Source organism: Lontra canadensis, unplaced genomic scaffold (assembly GCF_010015895.1).
Source record: "Lontra canadensis isolate GAN:19392208 unplaced genomic scaffold, GSC_riverotter_1.0 scaffold4, whole genome shotgun sequence".
Lineage (NCBI taxonomy): Eukaryota > Metazoa > Chordata > Mammalia > Carnivora > Mustelidae > Lontra > Lontra canadensis.
Window position 1 is genome coordinate 32,250,488 of NW_022630998.1, and position 24,906 is coordinate 32,275,393.

Sequence of the window (24,906 nt, forward strand, 5' to 3'; positions counted from 1 at the left end):
TAATTTTAATTTCTAATTGAATTCAATTTCTAATTTCAAATATTTCTAAGCAAAAACATTCCAGTTCAGATGTGTTCAGAGTTGTGAGAATGCCCCAAGGCATTCTTACCTCAATAAACATTAAATAAACTTCTACATGATACTTAAAACCAGCTATGGCTAAGGTGGCAAGATGGCCCCATCCCATCACTCAACCTGGCTTCAGTTAACTACGTCATGTGACTTATGCCAAGGCACTTCTATTTACTACTAATTTCACTAAGAGTTGATGAGAATGCAAGACACAGCCAAATAATTTCTGCCACTGTTAACTGTTAATGTTTTCATTCCTGACCAAGCAATTGTTCCACTAAAACAAGGAATCATATGAAGGAAAAGTGCTTCCAAGGTGCTTTTAGAGTCAAGGGGTTTTTCTTAGAAAATAAACTCTGACAGAGAAGTGCCTTTATTTTCAAAGCCCACTTAGAACCCTAAGATTGTCAAATGGATTCATTTACTCTTAATTTCTTGATCATCTATTATATTCAAAGCACTAGAAGCCCCCAATTCATTCTGTGTGGGTTAATGATGGAAGGATAAGGGGTGAGGTGAGTTAATTTTCTATGAGGTGAGTTAATTTTCTATGAGGAAAAAAGGAGAAAAAGAACAACTTCTCAAAGGAGACAGCTGAATTAGGTCCTGAATGACACATTATTTTAATAATCCATTCAATAAATATTTATTGAGGGGTGCCTGGGTGGCTCAGTCATTAAGCGTCTGCCTTCGGCTCCGGTCATGATCCCGGGGTCCTGGGATCGAGCCCCACATCAGGCTCCCTGGTCAGCAGGAAGCCTGTTTCTCCCTCTCCCACTCCCCCTGCTTGTGTTCCTTCTCTATCAAATAAATAAATAAAATATTTTTAAAAATAAATATTTATTGAATGTTTGCTATAAATGAAACACAATTTAGTGGGAGATAAATATCAAATAAACAAAAACAAAACAAAACAAAAAGATAACTCCTATATGCTAATGAAGAATGATACAAGGAACTTAACTAAGATTAGGCAATCAGAGAAAATCTCTCTGAAGAATGATACTTTAAAGGTGAGACTGAAAAGAGGAGTCAGCACATGAAGACTGAAGAGATAAAGAACACTCTAGGTAGAGAGCCACCAAATGCAAAGACCACAAGATGAGAAAAAGCTCTGGGTTGCTCGGGAACCAAAGAAAGGCCAGAGTGACCAGAAGACAATGAATGCATGAATGCAGGGGAGAGTAAGACAGAAGAGTCATGAGAGAAAATTTTAACTTTACATGAAGTAGAAGCCTAATGGAGAGTTTAAGGGAAGGGAGAGGATGAGAGTCTTTATCTTGAAAAAGAAATGAGTTAGGAGGATACTGCATCTGTCCAAGTGAGGACTAATGTAGTTTAGACCAGGGTGGGGTGATGGTGGTGGAGATGGCAAGACACGCACAGACTCTGGATATATCCTAGAGCTAAAGGCAACAGGACTTAGTATTAGATTGGATATGATTGTCAAATAGGAAATGTCCAGGATAACTTCCAGGTTTCTGGTCTAAGCAACTTGTTCGGTGAACTGCTGGTTCTTGGAATGGGAAAACCAGAAGGAGGAACAGGAAGCTTGAGATGTCTGTGATACACCTATGTGTTTATGAACCTAAGCTGATAAGCCTGGGGAAGAGGAGAGAGTAAAGACTAGAGATACAAATCTGGGAGTCACTGACATTTGGTATTTACAGTCACGGGAACGGGTATGTTCATAGGGGTAGGAGCAGGAGACAGTGAGAAGAGGAGAGGCAGTGAGGGGAGGTTTAGGGAAGGAAGAAAGCTCAGCTCCTAAGGTTTAGTTCTCTGAAACACCCACGTTAAAAGGATACGCAGAGGATAAGCAGATAGCCAAGAAAACTGTGAAGAAGCAGGCAGCACCCGAGAATGGAAACAAAGAAGAGTACAAGTTTCCACTTTAGACAAAAGAAACAGACCGTACAAAGGTCCAGAAATAAATGACACCTCAGCGTGTTGTGAGAACTGCAAACTATAGGGAACAAGATAATCAGATAGACATTTTCTTTAAAGTAATCAACTGGTAGTGCAGACAGAAACAGAGAAGGGTAAGACCAGAGGCTTGGATATACTGAGTTCCCTCAATAAACAAAAAACCTTTCATGAAAAAGGCTTTCATCTGACTGCCTTTCATAAAAAGTGATTTTACGAAAAGGCAAGATCATATAATACTACCTCTTGCCAGAAATCCAGTGTTTTCACTGTTGAACCAAATAATCCATCCACTAGAAGGGAAGGGACTGACTTCTCAGATTCTGCCTTGTGGTTAATGATACCCTGCTCTGTATGTGTGTACACATATACATGCACATGTGATGGAAGGATGGGCGCGCACACACACACACACACACACACATCTTCATTTCCAAGAAGTCACTGTCTCACTAAAGGACATGCTTTGTTTCCAATCTGTTTCATTCAGCATTCAAATGGAGTATTTTCTGAGGCAGAGATGTCCCAGCAGATGTGAACATAGAACTGCTGCAGATAATGTGACCAAGTCATCAGCACAGGATCTACAGAAACCATGACGCCAGGTGGGATCCTAAGTAGCGCAGAAAGTGAGAAGAGGTCCCGGGAGAGAGCCCTGGGGGGGGGGAACATCCATATTTAAAGTGCAGACAGAAGAGATACCCACAAAGTAAAGCCACAACTTATTTTTGTTTACTATTTTAAAACACAGAGTAGACCACCAACTCTTGAATCCTTCTTCCAAGATGAACAAATCTTCCTTGGAAATTAATATTTTGCCTGAAACAATATTTTAGAGACTCATCCCATACTACCCAAAGTTTTCTTTTTCCCATTTCTTCCAGTATTAACAAAGAGAATTTGTATTATAAGGCTTTTAGACAAAACCAAAAAACTATGTATGGTGTTTATATATAAAATTGACAAGATCATATCAACTCAAAGCAGCAGAAGGAATTCAGAGACAGAACCTCAACAAATGAATTCAATATAATTTAATTTTAAAAGGTCTTAGGACAAATGACTTGCCAATGTGACATTCATTTATAAGAGGAAGACAGAGAACTACAGTGAAAAATCTTCCCTAAACTTGGAGAACTGATAAAAAGCATAGGTCACAACACATGACCTATTTATAAAAAAAACAAACTCTTAAATACAGACAACAAACTGGTAGTTGCCAGAGGGGAGGTGGGTGGGAAAAGATAGGTAAAATAGTTTGTAAGGGGGATAAAGAGTACCCTTATCTTGATGGGCACTGAGTAATGTATAGAATTGCTGAATCATGACATTGTACATATGAAACTAATATAACACTATATGTAAATTATACATGGCATTTTCTTTCAGCCTTCCTGGGAAAGTATGATCCCAAGAGTTACATGATTCAGCTCCTACAAAGCATACAATATGGTCTACTGAATCTATCTCAAATTAATCCTAGTTATAGAAAACAAATTTAACAGTAGAAATAAAAATTTTAATTTACTTGAAAGAGTCTGCTACTGACTCTGTTTCTGCTGAATATTTTAACCAAGCAAATAAGAATACAAGAGGTGCTATGGTTGCTTAGGTAGACGTCTTTCCACGCTTTCTGCAGAAAGCCATCTTGTCTGTTTTTGCTCCCCAAGGCATTCTTTCAGTAGTGAACCAAGGAGACACAGTGGACCCTTGAACAATGTGGGGATTAGGGGCGCCGTTCCCCAGACCACAGTCAAAAATCTGAGTATAACTTTTAACTCCCCCAAAACTTAATTACTAATACTAATACTAATACTAATTATTGCTGATCAGAAGCCTGATAACATAGCCAATGAACACGTATTTTATATATGTATTATATACATACATAACATATCATAACAAAGTAAGCTACAGGAAAGAAAGGGTTATGCAAATCACAAGGAAAAACATTTACGATACTATACTGTATCAGAAAAAATCCGCATACAAGTGGACTTGCACAGTTCAGACATGGGTTGTTCAAAGGTCAAATGTACTTCCATTTCCAGAACGTCTTCTTTACCCAGTTTCCCGTTTGAAGGTCTTTACCGTCAAGAAGAAAAACTGGAGTGACCCACTAAAATCCTGCAGTGTTTGGAAATCATCATCATCACAACAATGTCTTAAGCTTCTTACTAGCACCAACAACATGTGCTGTCCTTTGCTGAAGACGACTACTCACTTGGCTCAGTGTAATATGCAGCCAAAAGGGAGGCTCTTGTGTATTTTAAAAGCTACAATGTGTACAAGGCCCCCAGTACAGTGCCTGCCATGTAATAAAGAGTTCAAAAGTGGTAGTTAGGGTTCCTGTCTCATCTTACCCTTGAGGGCAAGCCTGTGAGGAGGCGGTTTACCATTTCAAAGATGAGAACATGGCATGGGGAGGCAGGCACACAGGACGGGACACAGGACGCAAGGACTTAGTGAGGGACTCACTCAGCTGACAGAGCGGACACACAGCAGTTCTAACAGCACACCACCCTCTCTGGTCTAGCTCTTTGGGAAGTGGTTCAGAATGGTTAAGTGCCTGCTTGGCTCTGGAGTCAATGCTGTTTTTAAACCTGGACTCCACCAGCTGTGAAGCATTAAGCAAGTTACTGAAGCTCTGAATCTGTTTACTCATCTCAAGGACCTATCTCAGAAGCCACTTTTGAGTATTAAAGAGTGGTACAAGAGTAAGAATGCAATAAATAACAGCCTTCATTCATTCAGTAAACATTCATAGGGCTTCTACTAAGGGACAGGTTAGAGTCACCAAATTTATCTGTTTATCAGAAACATCTGGGGAGCACTGAAAAACTCCAATTCCCAGGCCACACTGGAGACCGATTAAATCACACTCGCTAAGGGTTTAGACACAGGCATCAGTGTCTGTGAGGCCCCTTGGGTCCACATCAGTCCCAAGGACTGCAAGGGGCAGACAAGCTCAGAAAAAGCTGCATTTTAGATTCAGCAAAACTAAGTGCTCCTAGTTTACTCATCTACCTTCCCAAATGTCTCATACCTGACCCCTCCTTCAGATCCCTACTGTTCTGGCTTTAGCTCAGGTCCCTCAGAACCTCTTCATGAACTTACTAACTTGCTCCCCCTCACCACTTTGTTCCATCCCACATACAAGCCCAGCTCTGATCCTAGCACTCCCATGCTCAGACTCCTTGGATTAACTTTGCCTGGCTACCAATTCAGGCTAGCCTTCAAAGCCCTCCACGAAAAGAAGTGGCCCAGCTCTTGAACCCTCTCCTCCCTACTCTCTTATGCTGCGGATGACCCAAATTGACTGATAACTCACTTTCCCTGGACACACCCCATGTCTTCCCATCTGCAAGACTCACTCCTGGGGACAAAGGAAACAACCTCACAATACTAGACAGTGTATTGCCAGATACGAAATAAAATCTCCAATTTAAAATTCCCTTTTTTTTTCTTTATTTTTAGTAATCTCTACACCCAACATGGAGCTCGAACTCATGACCCCGAGGTCAAGAGTCTCCACTCCTCTGAATCAGCAGCCAGGTACCCCTAAAATTCTGTTCTTTTAACTATGGTAACCTTGATTTTAAAGAGGCTAACATATTTAATTTCACCACTTTATATAATTTCAGATTAAACACACAAAAAACAATTCCCTTTACCTTAGTTTAAGGAGAGGCTGGGTCACCCATTTCTTTAACTTCCGTCTCCCAAATGAAGTTTTAGTATGGTCTAAGACCCAAAGTAAACTTCCTTTGGTTTTCATGTCAGTCTAAGAAAAATCAGAAGAAAAGTTTTATTAACTGGACATTGCATTTGTACCAAAACTGCTAGTTGCTCACGTGCCTTAATTAGTCCATGTATCCCAATTTTAAATGTTACAGATGCCTATCATTAACGTATGACTCATAAAAGGTGTTCATTTAATGTCTGATGAACGCATGTACACATGAACACACATACACGATATAAAGAATTGATATTTGCACAGAAAAGGGACAGTTCTATGTGTGCTTTTGGTTAACTAAGAATATTCAGAAATGTTTTAAAATATATGTTTGTCCTAAGCATTTTAAAAATACAGACTTTTCTGCCTTGGGAAATACAGTGAAGATAATTTAATTTCCTTTGGCAATTCAGTATCCTCCCCAGCCTCTGAGTTCTAAGTGCTGATGCTCCCATGAAAACAATGAACAAGTAAAAGGTACCAGAGATGGAACTAAAACTAAACTGCACTATAGGAATTCACCCTGGAAAGATTTTATTTTAGTCTGCTTTATTAAATCCTCAGTAAAAAATTATCGATCAATGCTCTGCTACTTCCAAGTTGAATGACTAAAAAATATTTAACTAGAGATGATAGGTAATTTTAACCAAGGTTTCACTGTACGACAAAAAGTTAATTAATAGGTTTAAATCTTATTTGGAACATAAAATTGCTTTCACCTAAGTTGTTGTTTTTTTGTTTTTTTTTTTTTTTCCTTCAAGTCATCAAGCAGGTACTTCCAGAATACTCCAATGTACTCAGATGCAAAGGTATATTCAGACATGGTCCCTCCCTTATGGTACTTATATCCAAGTGTGGGAGAAATGACACATAATTAACACAAGATGCCACTTGGCAGAAATTAACTAAGGCAAGACAAAAGCTGCCAGGCCTTAGCAGTTTAAAGCAGAGCACACACAGAAGCCACAGGTCACAGAAGGCTCCCCTGAGGATAGCTGACTGATGACGGCGGTCCATATCAACAACAGCACCATTTCTTCAGAGTCAAGAGCCCCACTAGCCTACATACAGCAAAAGGTCCGAAGAAGAGGACAGTGGGTGGAAATAATTTTCCAATTAGTTCCTGCATCACTGAAGAACCAGGCTCAGACAAGAGAGCAAGGGGTGGGAGGTGGGAGGGAAACAGTTATTTCATTGCTCTTCCTGATACCCAGTCCCCGTCTCATTACCCCTTTCCACTGCTCCATGGTAACAGAGGCCAGTTCAGTTCAAGTGCAAAGACAAGCCAAAGATGTGAATTATTAGCTTCTGTTTCTATAATGGCCCAAGTCCTGACAATGAAAGAGCTTTTAAGGGTATGTTTGCCTTAGGAATTTATTTTGAGAACTGACTCCACAGCAATAGGATTTGAACGGGAAAGAAGTGGCAGAATTAAGCTAGCTAGGAATGCCAGGGCCTGTGTCTTCAGGGTCTGACTACTTGCTCTTCTTCATCCAAGAAATGTCCTTTTCATTCTACTACTCCTTTCCTATTAGGCAATGTATACAGTGTTGACGAGAAAGATCTGTGGGAAAAATTCTCAATTTCCTGATAATATAACAACAAGATCAAAATGTTATGGAATTAAAGTAGAGTTGACTCTAGTATACAAGGATAGCCTGGGAGAAGGAGAAACTAAACGAGAGAAAGCAGTTAGTAATATACAAATCTAGGAGTTAGGAAAATAAATTCAGAATTTACTTTACAACAGTAATAAATCTTTCTGAAGAGACTTAAACCATTTAACTCAGACGGTTCAGCTTTTCAACTACTTACTCAAATGATTTGGAACTGCTTTTTATTTCTATGGCTTTGTGTTATGAACATTATATAAAATCTTATCTCTAAGTGATAATTTAATAAATGAAAGCAACCAATTTAATGTCTCCATTATCTTCCTAATTCATCAATAAAGGGCAAATAAATAATGATGGAAGTCTGTGAAATGAAATTTATGCATCTTAAAATCTAATTGAGTATCACAGTAACTTGTTTTATATGTTGGATAATAAGACTAAAGACATTTCAGTGAAAAGTTAAAGGTATGTAGAAAAAATATAACAAGGAGTGCCTGGGTGGCTCAGTGGGCTAAAGCCTCTGCCTTCGGCTCAGGTCATGATCCCAGGGTCCTGGGATCAAGCCCCACATCCGGCTCTCTGCTCAGCAGGGAGCCTGCTTCCCCCGCCCCCTCTGCCTGCCTCTCTGCCTCCTTGTGATCTCTGTCAAATACATAAATAAAATATTAAAAAGAAAATAACGAAACAGACAAAAATCTGCTTTATATTAATTTTGAAAGATGATGCCTTTCCAAACAAATATTTGTTACAGAAATTATCAGGATGGGAATGTCACTTCAATAATTAAGAAGGACAGCTCTATAGTTTCCAAAGTAACCCCCATATACTTCATTCTCAAAAAAATGGGTTCTGCAATTATCAATTAATAAACAGATAATGGGCAGAGTCATCAGCTAAAGATAATATTTCTGTTCTCACCTTCACTCTTAAGAACAGACCGCCACCTTATTTCAAATTTTTTTTTTTCAAAACCATTTTGAATCAATTAGCCTTTATGTTTATCTGACCTGATTCTGTAGGATTTCAAGGTTTCTTAATGTTGTTCCATTAATTGTCATAAATTCCATTTCACCCGACAACTGTTTAAAATTCCTGTAAAAGAATGAAATGTGAGCCGTAAGTGCATAAAAAAAGTTTTAAAACCAATTTAGCCAAGATATAAGTACATAAAGAAATGTTAAAAACTAAAACTAAATATTCCAATACCATTATGACAAAAATGAGTTATCTGATGGAAAATCAAACCAAAAGGAGCAAAACAAGTAATCATTGGGATACTGTATTCCATTGATGCTGGTGCCATTAAACAGACTGATGCTAAAAGTTAATTGTCTCACACCATAAACAAGCACAAGGAAGTAAATGGTACCAACATCTCTTTTTTGCATTACCAGGAATAGAACCAAACACAGTCTTTTATTATCAGCATAGCATGTGGTGGTATCTTCTGGAAAAGCTATGCAATTAGCTAGAAAAATATGTCAAGATATTTTAAAACATCCTCCTTATTCTTTAGCATGAGATCATCTTGATAAACCCTCTAACAGCTTTTAATCAACATTCTGATATGTGCAACAAATGGTATTTACTCTATAATTAACAACACACATTACTGGAGCTAACGTTTTAGTGGAGTATACAACTAAAAAAGTAGCAAAAATATTTTCTTAAGCTCAAAGAATTGTCTCTCTGTCCCTAAAACTATCCCAAATGAGATTAAAGTTCAATAAATTTCAGACTTGAGTATTGAGTTGCGATGATTAATAAGTGTACACACAATTCCAATTCTGTCCTTAGCAATCTTTCATGTTAAGAAGTACATTAATCAATGCATTACTAATCCAGTAATCCAATTTCCTTTATGTTTCTATCAACAGTACTTACAGATTTTATAGCTTATTTTTAAAGGCAAGAAAAATAAGGGCAAGTCACTAAACTATTTGGAGGAAAAGCATGAATGTTTGCATTATAAACTACTATACTTCTCACACGGCTGTGATGAGATCTAAATATAATCCACGTTCCCAAGCCAGTTATGGAACCAAATCTTCATCCAGGAGTCCAGAGCCTAAAATCAGAGCCAGTGCTGAGAGATGCCTTCACTTCTAGATGACTCCCCCAACCGAAGCTCCAGAATCCTGCAGCTTGAACCCTTGCTGCATATTAGGAATATTGCCAAGTAAGAACTGTCCTTTAGCAGCATGATTTCTCTGATAGGTTTGATGTAATTTCCACTGATAACTTGTTAATGATTTTTAGAGGGAGGCAACTCCAACACTGACTGACAGCAGGTGTGTGTATCTACTGTTCACTCCTTCTTAGGGCAGTTAACTTCATTTGCTTAGGATTAGAGCAATTTCATGTTCTTCTGCTATCCTCATTAACAGATCTAAGTCTCTTGAAGGCAAGAGTTATTTATGTCATGCATTTTGCAACACTTGCTGAGCCTAGCAGCACAAGCACGCTCCACAAATGTCTGCCATCTTCCTACAGGGAAGCCAGTTCGGGTTGGTTGGCTGGTTTCCTTTGAGTCCTAAAACCCAGAGATCTCCGTAAAACACCAAGGGACGAGAATAAAATGTAAAACGTTATTTTCAGGAAGAAACAATTAGGCAGTGATTTGCTGTGTAGCTGACAAGTGACCTTTATGGTCAAAGATCCAAAATGGAAGAGTTGAGAGCCTGGACTCGAGCTGATATCCAGCCAGTTCCCAAGCAGTGAGGCAGAAGTCCTCCCCTGTTCCTGACAGTTAGGCTGAATCCACACCCTAGCAATGATTAACACAGGAGTACGTTCATCAAGTATAGACAGTACAGGGATGCTCATTTGGTATGAGAGAAAGACTAATCAAGAACCCGTAATCCACAGCCTTTTCTAAAAACATCTCAGTTAGCTGTCTTCATCTCCCATGAACAGCAGAGCTGTAACATAAATAAGTGGCATTTAAGATCTGTGGACTATCCAGAAATACTGTTCAGTTGGCTTCACCCTCATAAGAACTAGTAAACCCAACAGTCCATGCAATGAAGAATGGGGTTTTAGGTCTAGGTTTCTGAAAGCATCCTTGATCCACCAATTAGTTCAGAGTTTTGTCACCTAACTCCAACTAAAAGTGCTTCTACTATGCCTCAAATGAACCTCAGAAGCAAGGTGCTGTCAGAACACTAAAAAACAAAGATTTGGGATTTCATGGAGCTTACAGAAGAGTTAACAGGACTGCTTTTGTGTCTGTTTGCTAAGAAGTATATGTGTGGCAGAATTTGGTTTGGACTAACACACAACCTAGTAAAGACCACTGGGGGAGGAATCTTAGAGCCCTCACCTATATTTTTACTGGATACAATTCCTGGATATCCACAATACCAAAAGAACCCAATAAACTGAACAATCAAATGGTCTTAAGTTAGCTCACAAAACTAGACCTTTAGAGGAAAAAGTATAGGTTCCTTTATTAATTAGCAGCATTAGTAAGTTGTGCATGTAATTTTTTGTTTTAGTTTCTTCCCTTACTGAACAAGTCCCCTAGGTCTGAAAGTAGACACAGTGAGAAGCAAAGAGTTTATTGAAAACTGACATCTGCATTGATTTTAATAAAAGAGATCAACCACTGGGCAATATTAAATTGGAATGATTCCTAAGGAACAATAATTATCAAGCAACATAAGAACTAAATATGTTTTTTAAAAAAGATATTACTTACTAATTTGACACAGAGAGAAAACAAGAGAGCACAAGCAGGGGGGAGCAGCAGAGGGAGAGGGAGAAGCAGTCTCTCCACTGAGCAGGGGGCCCAATTCAGGGCTCGATCCCAGAACCCTGAGTTCATGACCTGAGTCAAAGCTAGATGCTTAACTGATGGAGTCACCCAGGTGCCCCAAGAACTAAATATGCTTTTGGGTTTCCCCTATGCTTGGTTGATAATGTATTCTGGAGTTTTGACTCTTCTTCCCAAATACACAAGAAATTTCCTTCTGTCAGTGCCTAATTTCCATTAGGAATTATGTGTTTTTTGGAACTCAGAGTTGTATCTGCCAGCATCCTTAGGAATTCAACAGTATATGATCAGTGATCTGAAATACTCAAGCAATTCTAAATTATTTATCCTTCTGGAAAAAGCTAAATTTTATATGCTTTGAAATGAACCTCATAAACAATGCCTGGCTAGAATTCATGCTGTGTGAACCTGGATGAAAATCCTACAAGTAACGTGGGAAAATATCTCATTAATATTTCAGACAAGAAAGTACAAACGATGCTTCCCCGCCCCCTCAAGTTTTGTAACGGGAGGAAAATGTCATTGCTGAAAAGTTGCCAGTAAAATTTAAGATTCTATATCATTCCTACCCTAGTTTGTTTGTTTTTTAAACGAAAACCAATCTTTCGGATTTAGACACAGGCAGTTAAAGGTACAGATCTTACCCAAAAGACAAACCCTTTACAAAGACACTATTTAAAAATAACTTGAAAACTGAAAAGGACCAAAAAATGCACAAAACTACTATGTTACATATGAAATCTATAGTGGAAAAATAGTTCTCTATGTACAGTTTTCAGATTTCAGACATTCACCATTTGTCAAATCTTTTCAGGGTTAATTTAACTTATGAGTTACAAATTACCTACTAAAAAACTTGTTTTATTGTAGATTCACTTCTAATTGATTTGTAACACAACAAAATGACCATCTTTACATTCCTAAAAGCTGCCAAGAAGCTTATTAGAGAGGAAAATAATAGGAAAGATATATAATGAGTCTCCAGTGATTCTCCAGGAGGATACACAGGACTCTGAGTATAGCTGTACTCACAGCTATGATTTATTACAGTGAAAGACCACTAAGCAAAAGCAGAAAAGGAAAAAGATACAGAAGGCAAAGCCTGGAGGACTTCAAAGCTTCCAAGAGTCCTCTCCTGGTGGAGTCACACAGGGTGTGCTCAATTTCCCACGCTGTGAGTTGTGATGACACGCGTGGAATGTCCACCAGAGAAGCACATTAGAGACTCAGCACCTAGGGTTTATACTGGAAACTAGTCACACGGGCATCTTCTCCTCTACATGTGCAAAAATTCCAGCTCCCAGAAACAAGCAAGTAGTTAGCATAAACCATGTTCTTTGAGAAGTTTGGGGAGAGTGAGCCATTCTTATCAGAAAATGCTAAAAACTTTCTCAGATGCCAGTTAAGGGTCAAGCTTGCAAGTAGTTCTTTCTAAGGATGGCTGTCTCATCAGGTCTGCTATGTTAATCGTTATTTTTTGCACATCTCTCTTTTCAAATTCTAGTTCTCTTCAAGTATATGTGCTATGTTTATTCACTTTAGTATTCCTTCCAGTTTACTCTTCACTCCTAAATTGATCTTATTCTTGAATACACAGTTCATTCTTCAATCCAACCATCTCATTTCAAAGCTTTCCTATTTCTCATTCTCATTTGTTCCTTCACCCCTGGTATTATTTTCTTAATGTCTTTGAGCTCATTTTGAAGTAGTAGGTTATAGTTTTCATTTCATCTGTGGACATCTTTCCGGCACACATTCATTTTCTGTAAGGACATTATCTGACTCCTTATTTTTTTTTTCTTATAATAAGTTTGTAGAAGATTTGAATTTGGGTCTTTTTCTGTTTTTAATTTTAAGTGAAATTAATTTTCTGGAAGCTTTAGAACACAGGCATTGTTATGGTTAGCTGCTGTAACCTCACACATCTTCTGTGGTTTATATGTGATGTTCAATTATGGTACCTGACTTTTGCTTTCATTCATAAAAGATTAAATGCATGAGAACTGTCCTTTAACCATGAACAATTAGAAAACTAGACAAATTTATATTTTTTAAAAAACTGGGCAGGTATTAGACATCAGATAGCACAGAATTGTAATCCCTGAGAGAAGAAAAACAAGTGAGGTAAATTATGACTGATTCTTTGGAGAGACCAAGGAAACTAGAATTTGTGGAGAAAGCCAGACATGACAGAGCTGCACACAAGAGAGAGCTCCAGAAATCTGTGGAAGGATCCCCTCAAGGCTTTGGCCAGGTAGGTATTGATCCTTAAAGGTGTAGGGAACCTCCACAGGTCAGGGAAAGAACCCAAGAAAACACTAGGTCAATCCATCAGGCTTTATCCGAGGGTTCGTACAGGGCTTAAAATAGTTGGCCCTCTGACCAACTAGAGTGGAAATGCCTCAAAATACATGAAGCACTGGGTAGAAGCCTCAGAAGCATATTGCTTTAGAAGCGGGAGTAAAATAGAGACAAGGATTTCCCAATCTTGATACTAATAACATTTAAATATGTATGTGTATATATGTATATCTACTACATTAAGATATAATTTGCATACCACACCATTTATTTGGAGTATGCAATTCAATGGTTTTTAGTATATTAACAAGATTGTGCAATCATCCTCATTATGTAATTTCAGGTATTTGCATTACCCACCCCAAAACCTCTATACCTATTCAAAGTCACTCTCCACTTCCCTCTAGCCGAAACTGCTCTTAGAAACAACTGATTGGCTTTCTCTTTATCACGGATTTGCCTACTGTGGATATAAGTATACTGTGATATAAGTGGAATCATACAGTTATGTGTGTGGTCTCTCGTGATGTCTTCTTTAACTTACTTAATATTTTCAAGGTTCATCCATGTTGTAGCATGGACCAATACTTCATTCCTTTTTATGGTTGAATTATATTCCATTTTATGCATATTCTGTATTTTATAGATCTATTCATCAATGGATGAACATGTGGATTGTTTCCACTTTTTGGCTACTGTGAATGAGACTGCTATGAACAGTCACATACAAATTTTTGTGTGGACATATGTTTTCATCTGTGTTGAGTACATATCCAGGAGCAGAATAGCTGCATTATATGGTAAGTCCAAGTTAAACACTGTGAGGAACTACCACAGTGTTTTCCAAGGTGGTTATAACCATTTTACCTTCCCACGTATGAGGGTTCTAATTTGCCCACATTCAGACCAACACCTGTCTGGTTTTTTAAATTATTATTATCGCTATTCTAGTGGATATGAAGTAGTATCTCATTGTGACTTTGATTTGAATTTATCTGATGCCTAATGATGCTAAGCATTTTTTCATGTGCTTAGTGGTCATTTGTACATGTTCTTTGGAGAAATGCCTATTCAGATTCTTTGCCCATTTTTAATTGGGTTATCTGTCTTTTTTTAATATCTGTCTTAATATATGCAGAACTATAAGAGTGGACATAGGTCTCTATACAAAGTTTTTCTCCCATTCAGTGGGTTCTTTCATTCTCTTGACAGTAGGCTTTGAAGAGCAAGTTTCTTATTGTGAAGTCCAATATTTTCTATTTTTTCTTTTGCCACTTACGCTTTTGGCATCACAGCTAAGAAACTATTGCCAAATCCAAAGTCATGAAAATTTTTACACCTATGTTTTCTTCTAAGAGCTTAATAGTTTCAGCTCTTACATATAGGTCTTTGGTCCACTTTGAGTTATTTTTTATTATGGCATGAGGGAAGGTAATACAAAACTCACTCTTTTGCATAGATAACCAGTTACCCTTGAGGTCAGGGAAAGAACCACAAGAAAACACTAGGTCAAACAATAACCAGGGTACACACAGGGCCTTTTATTGGGGAAAAACAAAAAACAAAAAACTATTCTTTCCTCCATTGAATGCTTTAACACCCTTGCTGGAAATCAATTGACAATACGTGTATACTTTATTTCTGGACTCTCAGCTGTATTTCACTGATCTGTATGTCTGTCTTTATGCCAGTGCCACACTATCTTGGCTACTGTTGCCTTGCAACAAGTTTTCAAACAGAAATGTGAATCTTCAGATTCTGTTATTCTTTTTCAAAGTTGTTACAGCTCTTTTTTGGCGCTTGAATTTTCATAAAATTTTAGGATCAGTTTGCCGATTTCTGCAAAAAAAACTAGCTAGGGTTTTGGTACAATTACACTGAATCTGTAGATCAAATTGGGGAATATTGCCATCTAAGTAAAATCAAGTCTGCTGATCCACAAACCTAGGATGCCTTTCCACTTATTCAGGTCTTCTGTTATTTTCTTTCAACAGTGTTCTACAGCTTTCAGAATACAGGTTTTGTATTTCTTTAATTAAATGCATTAAGTATTTTATTCTTTTTGATGCTACTGTAAATGAAATTATTTTCTTATTTTCATTTTTGGATTCTTCATTGCAAGGTTATAGATACACAGTCAATTTTCATTTTGGTATATTGATCTCATATCTTGCAACCTCATAAACTCATTTTATATGCTTTAATCATTTTTTCCTGGATTCTTTAGGATTTATACACATAATTTCATGTTAACTGCAACAGCAAAATTTTACTTCTTCCTTTACAATATGGGTGCCTTTCACTTCATTTTTTTGCCTAATTACCCTGACTAGACTTTCTAGGACAATATACAACAGAAGTGGGAAAACACTGCTTGTTCCTGTTTTTAGAGGAGAAGCATTCATTCTTTCCCCCATTAAATATGATGTTAGCGTCTGAGGTTTTCACTAATGGCCATTATTAGAATAAGGACATTCCTTTCTAGCTCTAGTTTGTTGGATGTTTTTATCACGAAAGGGAGCTTTCACGGTCTGTTGAGATGCTCCTGTAGTTTTTAATCTCTCATTATACAGTATATTACGCTAAATACTTAAAATTCATTAAAACAAACCTATGGTCTTAGAATAAATCCCCAAATCATGATGTATAATCCTTTATATTGTTGGACTCCATTTGCTTGTATTTTTTGAGGATTTTTATGTCCATATTCACATTAGTCTGTAGTTTCTTCTCTTGTCGTGTCTTTATGTAATTTTGGACTACTGAATTTGGGGCTAAATAATTATTTTTTGTAAAGGGATATTCTGTGAATTTTAGGATATTCAGCTGCATCTCTGGTCTCTACCCATTAGAGGTCATTAAAATAATTACAAAATTCACTTTCACTAGTAAAAGTAAACATCCTACGTTATCATTCTAATAAGTTCTCTAAGAAAAAGCTCTTGCAGTTCATCTTGGGTAGGTTTTGTCATTCTTTCCTAAATTTCCAAAACCTATGTGAAGTTCTGACCACACCAATCTTAAAAAGTCCTCTGAAATGACAAAAGTGCTCATTTTCAACACTAACAAAAACACCAATTCCTTTAAAACTTCATAAATTTGGGAATCAGGCTAATAATTTCATGATGACTAATATCCCTCACATCCTATTTATTCTATTATACTATTTCGCTCTGGAACAAACCTACTTAAACTCTCAAGACAAACTTGGAACCTCAAAATCTGGCCTAACTAATAAAACCTCACTTAACCCATTTTTAAGAATACCTAAAATACATATTTTCTCAAATAACCTGAAATTCTACCATAAAGGCACAAACACCTTTAAGTAAATGCGTATCAAGACTTTTTATGAAATGTACAACAGTTTTTGTGAAAGCATTTGCCAGACGACGCAACTCAATTTTTCCCCATTAACAGCTCTTAAAGTAAATCCAACTATACCTTATGCTGCTGAACTTTTAAGGTAATATAACTGAATTCTAAGTATACAAGAACATTCTTATTTTCCAAAGTAACCACTCAGAGCAGCAACATTCTTTTTCCAAAATGTAACTGTGGAATTACTCTTTTGGAATTATCTCCAAAGTCGTATCACATCCCATCTGTATAAAATCATCACTCACATTTTAAGCAAAAAAATTGTACCAGTCTGATCACCACCTTTATTCATTAATCTTGGCTCCCAGGGACAGTTTGACAATTTCCAATCAAGTCAATGCTCACAGGATAAAAGAATTTCTTCCTTCTCTCCTTTTCTTCCATTAATCCTGTATTTACTGACTCCCTGCTTGGTGCTTGATACATGCTGGGTGATAGAAATTTATACCATATGAGCACCTTTACTATGGATCTCCATCTTTGTCTTTGGTTCTATGGCAATGAGAACAGGGGATCACCCGACCAGCAGATTAGACACATACTAAGTCATCAGCAGATTCAGTTCCCTGACTACTGCCCACCACCACCACCACCACCAAATACAAAATGAGAAAAGTTCAGCTTCGTGTAATTTATCAAGTTAGGTAATTTAAAAGTAAACTAGTTTAATTTCAGTATAAAAAACATGTTTTTCTATTCAGTATTATTTTTACTTTGAATATAAGGATATAATAATTTTTTCAGACCCAAATTCATCTACTTCTATATATATCAGGGCCTGATTTTTTTTACAAAGTTTTTCTATTCCAAAATTAATACTCATTCCTTGGTGATACAGTAACAGAGACAAGTCTTAATGGGCAAGCTATTAGTCACCAATTCCATTTCACTCAGAGGGGCTCCCTATCACGAAGAAGTCAAACAGTAAGTAGTTTGCCATCCTTTCCTATGGGATCCAACACAGTCAATCATATGGATCAATTTCTGCAAAAAGTATCCTATTGTTGGAGCCTGAAGTGCAACCCAATGAAGTATAATACCAGCTGATACTCTTTTTAATAAAATATTTCAGTCATACCAAAACATATATAGACTAATATAGTACCCAGGATAAAAAATAAAACATCAAGTCGTATCTTTCCTATATAGACATGTATACTTACGCAATGTTCCTAACCACTACTTAAATAGTGACTTTTTTTACACGTTTCTAACTTCATATAATGGCGAGTACTGTGTGTTCTTCAGTTATTTGATTTCTGGCTCACTATAATGTTAACATAATTTTTAAAATATTGATACATGTAACTCCAGTCCATTTATTTTCATTGCTATTTAACCTTAGACTGCATGAACATACCACAGTAAGTCCACTCTCCGGATGACAGACATTTAGACTAATTTTAAACAGGACAAAACTGCTTCCAGATAACTGGTATTCTGTTCTATCCTAAATACTAGGCACACCAAAAAAGACATTACAAAAAGATTCCCAAGGGACGTGCCTTTCTTGCACCGCCCCCAACAACTCCATTCCAGTACCACTTTTTTGTACCCCAATTCATATTCAACCATTTTAGTGAGATAGTGCCTATATGTCCACTCCCCTCTGCAGAACAGGAAGCAGCTTACTTATCAAGGATCAAAATGATAAAGGTTAATTCTTCAGAGCCAAAACAAAGGGGCTGAAGGTGAAATACAGAAAGGCAAGAAAATTCTCCCACTACCTTTTATTATTCCACTGGTTTTTAAACTAACATCTTCCTAGAACGGCAACTGTGAGTTTTAAATCTCTGAGCTCCACAAAGTTAATCACTCTTTTAAAAAGCCATGGTAGTAGCTATCTTCTTCATCCCCAAATTTATGGTCTATGAAATAAGAACTGAAACCAGGAATAAGAAAGGCAGTGAAGTTTTATGACTGCTTTCTAATACCACTTCCTAATCCATTTAATACTACTTGTCAATTAACTCTGCTCTAGTATTTTGTATATTAAATAGCCATGTGAATACAAATTGACAGAATTCTTAAGGATTCTATAAATATTTTTACATTAATATTTTTCACCGATAGCACCACGCAGTTCATTCTTGCTCCCAAATAGAATATTCTATAGGGGCACCTGGGTGGCTCAGTCAGGTTAAGTGGCCGACTCTTGATTTCAGCTCAGGACATAATCTCGGGGTCCTGGAATCAAGCCCCATGTCCTGCTCATCAGGAATCTGCTTGAGGATTCACTATTTTCTCTCTCCTTCTCCCACTGCCCCTTCCCACTGCTTGCGGTCTCTCTAAAATAAATAATTTTTTTTTTTTAAAGGATTTTCTATCAATAGTGGGTGAACTTGTCTGAGTACAGTACTTACCAAACTCAATTTAAGAAATGGTTTCATAGACTGAATTATGGAGAGAATGAATTACACTCTAAGGCTGGACATATTATATTCAGACTTATGGTTTAATGTTGACACACAGTAAAAACAGAAGATGACTTTTTATCCGCCAATAATCAAAGGAAAAGGTAGTAATGTCAAATTTCTCAGATGCTCTTATTTCTAAATGAATGCATGTGAACTTCAAGCCAAAAGAAAAACAAGAATTTTTTTTTAAAGGAAATGCTTTTAATATAACTCTACCCCCCTTTTTTTTTATTTTTTGAGAAATCACTTACTTGGGCTTGGAAAGCACCTTTTCCAAGTTAAATTCTTTGAGGTATCTTATTATGGCAGCCAAAGAGCAAATCACAGGCTTCTCCAAATTAATGATGCCAGAAAAAGTTTGAGAAGCTAAAAAACAGAATATATAGTTTCATTAAAGTTATTGCTCACCATTATGAAAAATGAACTTTAAGTTAAATGAAGTTTAGTTTGTGGTTATTGAAATAATAATTTAGACAATACCTCCTAAAATTGCCTTTTGGGAAAACATTGAAGATTACAGGTATCTAAGTCATGAAAAAATGGGCATTTTTCTGATTGTGAAATAGACATTTTCTGGAAAGCAAGAGAGCAATTTCTTCAAAATATAAAAACCTATCCCCTCTGATCCAGAAATACTCTCAAATGCATGTCAAAGATGTGTGTACAAGGAACTGAGCCGAAACATCTCCTGTAATAGTAAAATCCACAACCTAACTGAACATCAGGAGCGTAAGAGTTTAATAAATTTTGCTAAGTCCAGATTACTATGCACTACTAGTAACAATGACTTAGAGCTATCTGTACAGACACAGAAAAATATCTATAATATACTGCTGAGTGAGGGTGAAAAAAAGTTGTACAATCATTCTTATCTCTCAGCAGGAATATTGCTTACCATCTGCTCTCTCAGCTTTATCCCTGTGCGCTACAGGATATTCTCAACAGAGCAGCTGAAAGAATCCTTTTCAAAACGTACTCGAGACCATTAGACTACTTTGCTTATCAAAATACTCCAACATCCCTAACTCACTGAGAGAAACAGCTCACGTCCTGACAGGAGTCTTATGGCCCTACAACCTGGCTTCCACCTCCCCTGTATCTCTTAGCTCACCTCCTCAGAGTCTCTGCCTTACTTTGTTCTAGCACCCAGGCTCCTTTCACTTCTTAAACCTACCAGGCATGTAGATATGTTGTACTTACTGGTGTCTCTGCCTAAAACACTGTTCCTTCAGCTGTGTGTATGGCTTGACCCCTACACTCCTTCAGTCTTCGTTCTAATCTCCACTCAAGGGCCATTTTCACAGTGAGGCCTTACTTCACCACACTATTCAAAGGTTCTCCCTTTTCCCTGACTTATTTTCTTCCTAATACCACTTTCAAACACACTTAACTTATTTTATTGTATATATCCTCCCCTTAGAATGTGAACTCCAGAAGGGCAGGAATTTTTATCTTTTTTATTCTTTTATTCTTTTTTATTCTTTATTGTACGCACGATGCCTCACATAATAGGCAGTCAATAAAAATTAGTTGAAAGATAAACCCAATTTATATGAAATATACAGAATTTTTTATATATATATATATATATATATATATATATATATATATATATATATTTATCCAAATGGATTTGTGCCTATAAAAATCCTTAAAGATTTGGGGGGAGGGACTTTTTTTCCTTTATGCAAAACTATGTTTGGACCTTTTTTTGCAATAGTCATTTATTACTTTCATAAATAAAAGAAAAACTTACAAAATATCCTCTACACATCAGTAATACCACATACATTAATTTCTATTGTGGCTTTTTATAAAACCAAGGTGTGAAGAAAGAATTAACAAAACTCTTCCCCCTTTTGAGAAGTTTACCTTTAACTTTTTAGCTCCATTCCCCAGGAAACCTGATAAAAATGAAGTGCCAATGTATTATAACGTAACATTGTACATGGTAAGAATGACCTGAAACCAGCAAATCGCATCTAAACTAAGAAGTACTATAAACACCTGATTCTAGAAATGTTCACCTACTCTGTGTACATGGACTCTGAAGTTGGCGTGGCACGAGGCTTCTATGTCTGGGTAGACCCTGAAGAGTATCTGTCTTTGCAGCTGAACTGTCACTTGACAGGGGGCAGGGCTTGGGGATGGGCTCTCAATGGCTCTATGGGGCTGCAAACCCTGTGGAGGGCTATTCCTACTAAGAGGAAAAAGGCAAGCTGGTTTCCTATCTCACAGACTCCTAAGTGAATATGATGTCAAGAGTGGCTTATGGTAGTCTTGTCCTTACCTGAGCATAAGACAACAATCCCTTGGTGACATCGCAGACTGTGTCAGAATGGGTTAGCCTCTCTGATACTCAATTCAGTTTGACACCATGAGATTAAAAGGGATGGCAAGAGAAATGCTAACAGGACATTGGTGTCTGTGGGGGAGCCAAGGGGAGACTGATCCATTTACCGTCTAATGGTGAAAGCCTTGCAGCATGGGATAAGATATAAAAATGAACCTTAACAGAATAAGCTGGACTAGCAGGAAGGAGGGGCACAGACCAAGTTAACAAATACTGGTTACTTAACATATTACTACCCTGTCATTAATGTTCTGGTATTTAAATTGCGGCGAGCCACCTAACGAAATACTAGCCTTTATCCAGGAAATTTATCCAAATACTCTACAAAATTCCAAGGAAAATGACGGGCCACTTTTTAAGAGAAGCAAAAAGGAGGGTTGGCCAGTAACTCCTTACACTCCAATGAATATGTCAAAAAAGCTGCAGGGGTGTTTTTGATGAGTGCAAGAAAAGTGAACTCTTGCCTCCACTTGGGCCAGTTATTTATTGGTAACTGCCTAGTTTTCATTAAATTCAAAGTCAAACTTGTACCTTTATCCAAATCTCAACTCAGTTAAATTCGAGGACATTAAGGCTAACACATAGAAAATATTTACCTTGGAGGTCAAGTGCATCTTTTGCATAAAACTCTGTAACCGCCTGGAAAGCATGGCTGTATTCAAAATACATGTTATCCATCCTTTCTACTCGAATTCTATCATCCCGTACACTGAAAGAAAACAATGAAAATTTCAAAGATAATTATTCATAATCTTGAACTCTCTATATTTAGGCCTTGGCCTGACCAAAAAGAGAAAGTCATCCTTTATTCTCCCCCAAGTTGAAAAAACAGAGAGAAAAGATCTAAAGTTTCCCTGTCAAAAGGCCCCATTTCATAAAATGTAATTACAACCTTTACCACTGGTACTTTATACCAAGAAGTACACTGTGATTATCAAGAACTCACTGGAATTACGGTCGATTACTTTGATAAATACAAAAGGGAGAAAACTGGAAAGGCAACATTTTAATGTAATTGCATCATTTGTTTAAATACTCTACCAATAAAATACATCTTTCTCTGAAATGGCATCTTTTTGCTAAGTCCAGTTCTACCACAGTTCCCATTCAAATGCAGTAAATTCCCCGTAGGTCAACTCTCACTCTCTATTTAAAGCAGTTCTGTGGTGTCTTTAAAATGGCATGCGTGAGAGAGAGAGAGAGAGTGTGTGTGTGTGCGCGCGCGCGCGCACGTTTGTGGTAAGATTATGTAAAATACATAAACAAACCATATCATCCATGCTGGGTAGTACGTTTTCTCTCTCATTTTCTGTTTCGCTTGGATCCCCATTCCCGCTGCCCCCTCTCTTTTCCTATCACCTCACTCCCAACCCATGTTAACGGTCCAGAATGAATCCTTTTTTTTATTCATGTTCGTATGTTCGTACATAAGCACGTATCATATACATACATACTCATACACATCCTTGTTTTATACAAATGGGATGACCTCACACAAATTTTTCCGCATCTTACCTTCTTCATAAGCAGTAAGTCTTGGAAATTACTCCACACAAAGTGACCTATCTACAACTAATTGTTTTTAATGGCTGAAAAATATTTCATAGTATGTAAAAGCCATAGTTTATTCAACCACTTCTTTATTATTGGATATTCACCTGATGTTAACATCTGTGACATGTTGCCTTAGAACACTTTTATCTAAAAAACCAGTAAAACACTACATTAAATAAATAATAAAACACTGTATACATCCTTCCTCAGTCACATTCATCTCTCTACCACCTGAAAAAGTAAATGCCATCTCTAATTTGGTGTATGTTATTACCACATACGTTTTTATACTTCATAATATACTTTAGCACCTTTATACAACATGTTGTTTCATTTCATGTCTTAAATTTTACGTTAAGTGGTACTTTATTTTTTTTTTTGAAGATTTTATTTATTTATTTGACAGACAGAGATCACAAGTAGGCAGAGAAGCAGGCAGAGAGAGAGGAGGAAGCAGGCTCCCTGCTGAGCAGAGAGCCCGATGTCGGGGCTCAATCCCAGGACTCTCAGATCATGACTTGAGCGAAGGCAGAGACTTTAACCCACTGAGCCACCCAGGTGCCCCAAGTGGTACTTTATTACACCTATCCTTCTATAACTTGCTTTTGCACTGAGTGTTATAAGATTTATAAATGAAGACAGATAAACTTCTCTTAATTTTCAAGTACTGCTAAGTATTCCATTCCTTCTTATATTTTCTGGTGAATTTTTAAGATTTGTTTTTCAAATTAAATTTACCTGAATTTATTTCAGGGGATGGTATGAAGTTAGAAATACAGTTTGATTTTCCATATGATTATCAATTAAAGATCAAAGCACCATTTATAGATCATTCCATCTTCTTCTACTACTTCATAATGCTGCCTCCAATACCTATCATGTTTCTATATATGTGTGAGACTGTTACTGGCTTCTCTATCCTGTTCCACTGATCTTTTCATACATCTCTCTGTATTCGGACTAGAGTACCTTAATGTCCATCAGTTTGGCATCAGTATCTGTGTCCGAGCCCTACACCTTGCTTTTCAAGGCTGTCTTAGCTCATCATGGGCCTTTGGATTTCTTTTCTTTTTTTTTTTTAATATTTTATTTATTTGTTTGACAGAGATCACAAGTAGGCAGAGAGGCAGGCAGAGAGAGAGGAAGGGAAGCAGGCTCCCTGCCAGGACCCTGGGATCATGCCCTGAGCCGAAGGCAGAGGCTTTAAACCACTGGGCCACCCAGGCGCCCGGGCCTTTGGATTTCTTTATAAATTTTGGGTTCATCTTGTCAAATTAATAAAAACCCAATACTATGGGGAATCTGGGTGGCTCAGTCATTAAGCATCTGCCTTTGGCTCAGGTCAGGGTCCTGGGATTGAGCCCTGCTCCGTGGGGAGTGTGCTTCTCCCTCTCCCACTCCACTTGTGTTCCCTCTGTCTCTCTCTGTCAAATAAATAAAATCTTAAAAAAAAAAAAAAAATCCTAATATTATTAGGATTTTGACTGGATAAACAATGAATTAATTTAGAGAAAAATATCTTTAAAAATCAAGATACCCTATTGTTAAAGATAGTACAATCTTTCTATGTCTTTTCAATAATATTCTTTAATTTTCTCCATGTTGTATATTCTTCGGTTGTGCTCACTCTGAGATATATTACAAATTAATACTACTGGGAAGGGAAGCATATTTACTAGAGGGTTATCATGGTGTACAGAACCCAATGATTTTTATATGCAGCAACTGTACTGACTACTTTAATTTCTTGTGCTGTATTGTCTATGTATGTG

The 24,906-nt window shown here is 37.2% G+C and overlaps 1 protein-coding gene across 3 annotated transcripts in view; it reads right to left on the reverse strand.

Moving 5' to 3' along the window:
- MSH3 (mutS homolog 3) overlaps nucleotides 1-24,906 on the reverse strand; it is a 174,280-nt gene that overhangs the window by 99,511 nt on the left and 49,863 nt on the right. For all 3 annotated transcript variants that reach the window (XR_004381402.1, XM_032847505.1, XM_032847514.1), the window contains exons 9-12: nucleotides 22,177-22,289; nucleotides 19,479-19,593; nucleotides 8,361-8,445; nucleotides 5,673-5,782 (exon numbers count right to left, since the gene is read on the reverse strand). Coding sequence is in view for 2 of the 3 variants with exons in the window: in XM_032847505.1 (XP_032703396.1) it covers nucleotides 5,673-5,782; nucleotides 8,361-8,445; nucleotides 19,479-19,593; nucleotides 22,177-22,289 (423 nt within the window). In the remaining variant the exon portion in view is untranslated. The remainder of the gene's footprint in view (nucleotides 1-5,672; nucleotides 5,783-8,360; nucleotides 8,446-19,478; nucleotides 19,594-22,176; nucleotides 22,290-24,906) is intronic.